This window comes from Diospyros lotus, chromosome 3 (genome assembly GCF_014633365.1).
Source record: "Diospyros lotus cultivar Yz01 chromosome 3, ASM1463336v1, whole genome shotgun sequence".
Classification (NCBI taxonomy): domain Eukaryota; kingdom Viridiplantae; phylum Streptophyta; class Magnoliopsida; order Ericales; family Ebenaceae; genus Diospyros; species Diospyros lotus.
The window spans coordinates 36,279,656-36,289,040 of NC_068340.1; the positions used below are offsets into that span (position 1 = coordinate 36,279,656).

At 34.8% G+C, this 9,385-nt stretch overlaps 1 protein-coding gene across 1 annotated transcript; it reads left to right on the top strand.

Annotated features, from left to right (window-relative positions):
* The first annotated feature begins 3,103 nt into the window (after positions 1-3,103).
* On the top strand, positions 3,104-6,478 carry LOC127796318 (WRKY transcription factor 55-like). Its single transcript, XM_052328403.1, has 3 exons — positions 3,104-3,765; positions 4,188-4,322; positions 5,708-6,478. Exons 1-3 carry the CDS (start codon positions 3,314-3,316, stop codon positions 6,243-6,245), a joined length of 1,125 nt encoding a protein of 374 aa, XP_052184363.1. The 5' UTR covers positions 3,104-3,313; the 3' UTR covers positions 6,246-6,478.
* The last annotated feature ends 2,907 nt before the right edge of the window (positions 6,479-9,385 follow it).

The window sequence follows — 9,385 nt, forward strand, 5'->3', positions numbered from 1 at the left end:
TATATATATATGGAGATTTCATTATATATATATGGATACAAGTTTTTAGATAGTTTTTTAGAAACTTGAGCTATGTATGAAAAGTTCTTCTTAGAATGGAAATTTCAAAAGAGATATATGAAAGTTTTTTAGGGGATTAGAGTAGTTCATTATACGGAGTTGCCATTATATAACTTGGCGACATAACATTGTTAACGTGGCATTTTGATGACATAGTAGCCACGTGGAGCACATTCACTAATTCATATCAAGGCTACATCATCTTGTTGGTTTAAATATGGTAAGAAAATCATGGAGTAAATTTAAAGGTTCCTAGAAGCTCTTATACTCAACTAAATATGGAAGAATTTTTTGAATTGCATTTAAATGGAGAAGTCAAAGATTTAGCCTTATTGTACAACATTAATGAAGAGAATTAAGGTTTGACAATTAAACTTTGATAGATATTTCTTAATTTCCTTTATTGTTGATTCTCTCTCATTAAAAGTATATGGAGACTCAAATCATGGAATCAAGTATCCTACTCATTATGGCTGAATTTCTCATGATTATGGGAGAATATTCAAAATATATCTTGCATATATTCAGCTATACAAATTGATTCTCTACTTGTCACTATCTTTAGCATGAAAACTTGATCAATTAAGAGCTTTTGAAGTCATAATTGATATCTTCATTGTTGGACAAATTTGCTTCATTATTTGAGAATATTTGACTACATTTTATACCATTTGGAGGTTTAAATTCAAATTTCAAATAAATTATGCCTGTTATGGAAGTTAAGGGGCAAATTGCACAATCAAAGGTGTTTGAAGATCAACTAGAAGTCAGAATTAATCATTTCTAATTTATGGATGATTTTGCAAGAATTATGAAAGATTTTGATCCTTAAAATCAACCATGCATTACTGGAGCTGATTTGCTCATTCAAGACTGATTAGAGATCAACAAAAGTCAAATGTCTTAAAGATTAATCAAGTTAGCTGGTTATGGAAGATAAATCAAGAATTCAATATAAAGGGCTGAGATTGACTTGAAAACTTGACACATGGAGGGCTGAGATTGAATAAGGAAAGCCTACTCTAACACTATATAAAAGGGTCTCTTGAAGTCTTTGGAACAACTTTTGGAAGCCTTATTATTTTCTACATTATTGATCGAGATTTTCATTCTCTCTAAAGTTTTTTCTTCCTCTATTTTCTTGAGAGAAGATTAAGAGAGTTTTCTACACTTCATTGTATTATTTTCAGATAACCCTATTTCTCAATTATTACTATTCTTGTATCTTGTAAAGAGTGTACAAAATCCAAACTAGTGAATATGAGACTCTAGAATTAGTTTGATGGTGGTGAAGCCAAGTGAAGGCTTCGGTGGTTATAACAAAAGATGCATATAATGGATTTGGTTTAAAATCCTAAGGAATGAAATCCTTAGGTAATAGATGTAAGCCATAAGGGTTGAACCACTATACATCGTTGTGTTCTTCTTCTCTCCACTCTTACTTATTTTTGCTTGATTATACTTATTTGTTTTTGGTTTTGTGCTATATGAAGTGGCCGAATCCTAAGGCTTACATTCTTGGTGGTTATTTTGATTTGCTTTAATTGGTCATTTTTTGTACTCATTCAATATTCCATTTAGTTTATTTAAAGACTTGTTATTCTGTGCATTCAAATAACTTGTTTTCACCAAGTTGTACTTTAAAGAATATATTGGACCAAAGCACATATTAGCACAACCAACGGATATCATATTATCCATTTAGTATTTTGTGTTTTGAGATTGTTGAAAATATGTTTTTTTTATCTGTAGTGTATTTTGCATTTTAAAAATTTTGAGCGAGTTTGTATTATAAATAGTTAAAATGACTTTTTGTTATTTTGAGTTTTTCTATACAAAATTTGTTCTTATTTTTAAAAATATAAAGTAAACACATTTTCACTATTTTAAAAAACTAAAAATAATAAAGAAAATAGAGCGTTTGTTTTCAAGATTTATAATATAAGAGTGTTCATTCGACTCATTTCTAATTATCGTGTCTATAACTTTTATTTAGTAATTTTTAATTTAGTGTATTTAGTAATTATTATTCATTAATTGATTATAATTTATTAATATTATCAATACTAATAATAAGTAAATAAAAAGATGAAAAAAATATTAAAAATAATACAAAAGAAAATAAAATTTGTTATACTTAAAATGAAAAGGTAAAATGAGGATGAGCACATTGTCCCAAATTTGGGGAATGCTATTGATCACCCCAAATTTGGGATTTGGGAGTGGGTTGGAAGGCATTTCACGACAATTTGGAATAATACTATTTACCATCCCAAATTTAGGGTGAACCATATTTAGGGTGGGATTTGAGAGTGGGTTGGAGGGCATCTCACCCCAAATTTGGGGGGTTGAGTGGGAGATGTCTTAAGAGGGACGTTTGCTTTTAACCTAAAATCTTGAAGAGTGTGTAAAATAATCATATATTTGGGTTAATTTAGTTCATTTGGTTAATAACAACAATACTAATCGTAGGACCAAACCGGAAACCAATGGAAAACTGAATTTTTTTATACCAAAATTGAAATGAGCAGAATTTAATAAAAAAAAACTCAACCGAATTAAACCAAAATTAATGTATTGAATTTGAGATTTTAGTTTTAATCGAATCATACTTAGTCCATCAATTATTAATGTGATCAATATGGAGCCCAGCAGTACAGGTAGAGATCGAGTTGCAAGATCAATTATTTATAGGAATCACCTGAATCTGCTAATCAAATTAACGGGTTTATAATTAATTAGCAACAGCACTAATCCGTAACCGTAAACATCGCAATAAGGATTAGGGACCCACTGAATGGGACTGTGCCCAGGCCCCAGTCAGCCGATAGCCATGTCCAGAACAAGGGGTCGTGGGGTTCGGGTCAAGTGTTCAACCCAACACTTTCTCGATCTCATTCATCTGATCAAACTTATTAACCGTATCGAACGCAATATTCTTTAAGTTCCGCTACCTTGAACCAATTAGAAGTTGGAAGAAGATGTAATTAAAACAGTACTTCTCCCCCTAGCTAGATCGACAGTAGTCGTATCTTCCTTCAAACCTGGGAAGATATTTTTCGTTTCAAAAGGGGCCGAGTCTCCTCGTAGACTTCCATATGGAGAAAGTGAAAATCTTGGTGAGACCATGACCCAGTCCCAGTCCACCGTGTTAGATATATACGCAAATTACTTTGAATAATGACCCATTTCTATATTAATTCCTTCCCCAAAAGCTATCTATCTATATAAAATACCCATTTAAATTTCGTATATGTGTATCTATCTGAAACAGAGAGTTCCAAAACAGCCAGAAAAGGAAATTGCCATGGAGGAGATAAAACTTTTGATCTTCCATGGCTGCAGGCTGGCCAGAGAGCTGGAAGCAAATATGAACCAGGTGCAAGGCGATGTGAATATGCTGTCCAGTTCGTGCGAGGAGATTATTAGGGTTTTTAGCGCCGCAAGAGAGCGGCTGAATTCGCAAGGCTCGACGTCGTCGTATGGCCATGCGAGCGAGTCAGCCATGGCGGAGCTCGAAGGCCAAGCCTCCGGAGGAGTGCAGGAATGGCTGAGGTATAGTTATACGCATACGATGACCGGGTTGCTGGGGTTGCCGGAAATTAGAGGGATGGAGGAAGTGGGTGGAAGGGATAGGGAGGCTCCGCCGCCGGAGGTGGTGGAGGGCTCCGGCAGGGTGGGCTTAGGCCAGCGGGCGCGAAGAAGGTGAGAAGCTTCAAGCTTTGATAGATAAAATGTGTTTGTTGTTTTTAAGTGTGAACTGTGAAGAAGGGTTGTTATTAATGGTATATATATATGAACACGAAGCACGCACAAAGAAGCGTAAGACAATGCATGAAAGACCGGCTATGAATTATATATATGATTAGGGTGGGTGGCGTAATTTAATTGATTAAATATTTTCATAAAAATATTAAATCACTTTTTTGAATAAATTCGTTGAGTTTTATGTTACTCGTGAAAATGGATATAAATAAATTCGAGCCTGGCTAGCTAAGCTGTTAAGTCGAAAGTTGAAAAAAATGAATTAACTAATTAAAATGCTGATGATGATGGTATATAATTTGGGGGGATATAATCAATCAATTGCTAATTATTTCACTTTTCCTCTCCTTAAATGACGAAAGGAATGATGACGTGGACAATCGGAAGGTGTGGAGGGTTCCGGCGCCCAGAATGGGCAACACCGAGATACCACCGGAGGATGGCTATACGTGGAGGAAGTACGGCCAAAAGGAAATTCTCAACTCAAGGTTTCCAAGGTATTCTTTACTCGAATTAATTTATTCATTTCAGATGCATCTAACCACGGTGTACCTTAACAACTTGGCCACCAAGAAAAGAGACCCTAGGATTTGGACAGGGTCAAGTCAACACATGACTTTGCCTTAGCTTTTTTGGGTCTAATTTAAGGAAAGAAAACCTATTTGCATCATTACATCTTTGATGTCCCTAGCTAATTCGATCATCAGTCAAAGACTGGTTTCAAGCAGCCTCTCTTCCCAGATTCCAAACCAAATTAAATTTAGGCTAAATTCAAATTCAACCCAAATGTTTTAGCTAGAGACACTTATTGTGGTTTATTTTGTATTTTGAGGATCCACAGTTTATATTTTCTCTAAACCCATTTGTTCTGATGGGTTGGTTGAGAGTTCAAATTAATTAATAGGTTGATTTTCATGTTAGATTGAATTTATAAAAAATAAAATAAAAAAAATACTAAAAAGGGTTTGAAATACAAAAACTAACACCATATATAAAGGTGGTGTTTAGTTATGAAAATGCTTCCAAAATTCCTATAAAATTGTTAATTTTTATTTTTTTTTATATAAAATTTAAAAAACACGTTTAAATGTGAAAATGCATTTCACTATTAATATATATAGTTTAGAAGATATATATAGTTAAACTGCCACTAATAATAGTCAGTCTAATTTAGAAAATACATTTAATTAAATCGACCATTAATTGCACGTACGCCTTTAATTAGATGTAAATGAAATGATTTGTGAATAACATTTTGGAGAATGGCAGTTTTGAAAATTTTAATTAAATTAATAAGGAAAATTTGTAAAACTCATTATTTAAGGAGTTTTTCAAGTTTAACTCAATTTTCAAAAAACTAAGAATAATTTCAGCTAACCAACCAGTCCTAATAATTAATCCCAAGCTAGGGACTCAATGAAATTAAGCTCGATCTAATTAACGTAAAAGTGAGAGGAGATTATTTAGAATAGAAACAAATTAAGCATACTGTACTGAATTGAAACACTAAAATTAAATGACATTAATTTAGGTGCTTAATTATAAAAATATATAGGATAGATGATGTCCCCACGTACGTATACTTATTAAACGTACGTATATATTATCATACATATCATTTTTATGCAGACAACAAACAGTAGTTAAATAAGGGTACGTAAATTAGAGTCGACACCTACAATACAAACCCTAACTAAATTCATTAAAGGCATTGTGAATTTTACCTTTTAAATAACACTTGATCAAATGGATATCATCATCATCATCATCATCATCATATCTTATTTTAAACAAGTTATTTATAAAATATCAATTAAGCACAAGTCGAAAAACAAATTAATTTTGCTGCCTTATAATTCCTTTCCTCTAATTTCTTTAAAAGGAGTTACTTCCGATGCACCCACCAAAAGCTCTACCAGTGCCCCGCGAAGAAACAAGTTCAGAGACTGGACGACGATCCCTTCACCTTCGAAGTCACCTACCGGGGAGACCATACTTGCATCATGTCCTCCACCGCCCCATCTGCTGCCCCGCCACCCCTGGAAATCACGCCACAACAACCCGCCACAGCCAGGTCTCCGCCACAGGCGTCGCCCGCCTCAGTTCCAATAACCAGGTGGCTCACAATGGACATCAACCCCCCAGCTGCTGGCGAAGGTACCAGCACTACGAGCACTACTTTCAACGTCGACCCGTACGGGGTCGCCTTCGCTCTGAGTGGCCGGACCAGCAGCACCACGGCCGTGAGTGGCGGTGCAGGTTCATCGAGCAGCCGGTATGGGAGCGGGGTTGAGTTTCAGCTTCCGCTGGTGGATTTGGCCGATGCCTTGTTTAACTCGGGGGTAGGGGGCAGCAATAGTATGGACATGATATTCTCCTCCATGGAAGACGAAGGGGAGCAAAGCGACAAGAAAAGTTGATTAATTTGGGGCCCCAACTCTTGCCTCTAGGCCTGGTCGCTATATTATTGGGCATAACACTAGCTAGCCCTAGCTGTTATATTTTTATTTTTTTAACTTTGACTAGCCCAATTTAAACATAGAGAGAGAGAGAGAGAGAGAGAGAGAGAGAGAGAGATTTTGGGCTATCTGACCCATTTTACTGGTTTTGTTCTCTGATTCATTGTTATGAAAAATTCCAATAAAAGCCAGTTTTGTTTGTAAAGAAAGTTGCTACTTTCACAATGGGAAAATAATGAGTAGGCGACACGTGCATGGTACCATGTTGATGGGCTCTTAATTTTTAACCACTAATTTCCTAATAATTAAACGAATCCTCTGTGAATTTTCAATACCAATCTTTATAATTCGCCAACTAAATGAAGATTCATATGGCATAGGTACGCCGTGGGCTACACCCACGGCCACTGAAACAATTTAAAATAAATTGTTAAATTTTTTTTTTCCTCTTTACCTTTTGCGAGCCCCACTAGCCCAAAATTCATCTACCCAAATCCATCTTCTCTCTCTCCCTTACTATTTGCCCAAACCCATCTTCTCCATCTTCTTTCTCCATCTTCTCTGTTGCTCTCGCTCAGAAAAATCTCTCACGGCCAAGCCCATGTTCTCTCTCTTGCTCCATCTCTGTTGCTCTCCCTTACTTCCGATTACCATTGCCCCAAACCTGTCTTTGTCATTGTTGTCTAGTTTTGTGGTTCAATGCCTAAGGGTGATGCACCAACCATATATGCAACCCACTGTTCGTGTCCAGCGACCATTGATTGACAAATCTCTCATTGTTTGTGTTCTAATTTTAATATCTACATAAAAACTTGTTCATACAAACACGTTAATATCTACATGAGAACTGTTCATACAATTTTATATAAACACATAAAAATACAAACACATTATCACATTTTTATCACTGTTCTCAAATGTCAACCATAAACACATATCTAATAGTTCACTGTAATTACAAAATCCACACTTAATACAAAGACATGTCAACCTTATTCATTGTTCATACAAACATATTAATATCTACATAAAAACTTATTCTAATTTTATCATATCGAAGATGGGTTTGGGGCAATGGTGATCGAAAGTAAGGGAGAGCAATAGAGATGGAGCAAGAGAGAGAAGATGGGCTTGGCCGTGAGAGAGGTTTTTTAGAGAGAGAGAGAAGATGGAGAAGACGGGTTTGGGAGGGTAGCAAGAAAGAGAGAAGATGGATTTGGGCAAATGGATTTTGGGGGGGGAGAAATTCTATCGCGAACCCGAAAAATTACTCTTCATAACCCACGTCCCATCAAAATTTCTAATAATTTTAAAATACCTATTTTATCCCCCCACAACCACAGCCAACCCTCTTCTCCGATCACCTCTCATCGCCGACCATCATCTCGCATCTCTCTTTCCCTTCTACATCATATACACACAAACACATATATATATATACACACAGCAACCCAGCACACACACACACACACATATATATATACACACACACTCATACACACCTATATATATATATATATATACACACACACTCACACACACAAAAGCATGGCCGCTGCCATGGCAGCCGCGGCCATGAAAACCTCCGTACCTCGCGGTGCGGGGATTTCAGCAATTCCCGCATCTCGCGGTGCGGGAGTTTCAGCAACCCCCGCACCGCGAGGTGCGGGGATTGCTGAAATCCCCGACTGCCAGCAGTTGGGAAAGCCAGGTTTCCCCGACTGTCAGCAGTCGGGAAGACTTTTTATATTTTTATTTTAATTAAAATTTTTATTATGATAAAATAATACCAATAAATAATTTTTAAATTTCTGAATTTTAAGTAATTATAATTTAACTAATTTTAAATTTTAAATCATGGTGTTGAATTTTTAATACTTAAAAGAATTTAAAATTAATTAATTTATCTTATTAAATTACTTAAAGATACACATATCTAAAAATTCTATCATCATTTAAAATATATATTTTTTATAATTACATATATTTAAAAAGAATATATTTTAAATGATGATAGGATTTTTAAATTTATCTTATTGAATTAGGTAAAGATATATATATTTAAAAAAAATTATTTTAAATGATGATAGGATTTTTAGATATGCATATTTTTAAGTAATTCAATAAAATAAATTTTAAATTTTTTTAAGTATTAAAAATTCAACACTTAATTACAATGATTTAAAATTTAAAATTAGTTAATTTATAATTACTTAAAATACAGATATTTAGAATTTATTTATTTATATTATTTTTATTTTATTTTATTATAATAAAACAAATTTAATTAAAATAAAATAAATAAAATAAAACAAATTTAATTAAAATAAAATAAATAAAATAAAACAAATTTAATTAAAATAAAATAAATTTAATAAAGCCTTCCCAACAGTCGGGGAAGGCTTGATTCCCCGCATCGCGAGGTGCGAAGATTTTAGAAATCTCCGCACCTCACGGTGCGGGGGTTGCTAAAACTCCCGCATCGCGAGGTGCGGGGATTTCAAAAACTCCCGCACCTCGCGGTGCGGGGATTGCAGAAACTCTCGCACCGCGAGGTGCGGGGGTTTCCATGGTCGCGGCTATGGAACTTGTATATATATATATATATATATAAGTGTGTGTTGAGTGTGTGTGTATATATTTATATAGGTGTGTGAGTGTATATGTGTGTGTGCGTTGGGTTGCATGGTTGCGACTGCCATGGCCGCAGCCATGCTATGTGTATATATATATGTATAAGTATGCGTGAGTGCGTATTTATATATTTAGGTGATGGCTGGAGATGAGAGGTGATCGGAAAAGAGAGTTTGTTGTGAGTTGTGAGGGTAAAAGAGGTATATTAAAATTATTAAAAATTTTGATGAAACGTGAGTTTTGAAAAGTAAATTTTCGAGTTGAGAATAGAATTTTTCGGAGGGGGGGGGGGGAAGAAGAGATAAAAAAAAAAATTTAATAATTTATTTTAAATTATTTCGGTAGCCGTGGGTGTAGCTCACAGCGTACCTATAACATTACTCGAGGTGAGGTTTATTTACTGTTTAACTGTGGTTTAAAAGTAACATAATAAATGAAGCAATAATCATTTGCACTGATCTGTTAAC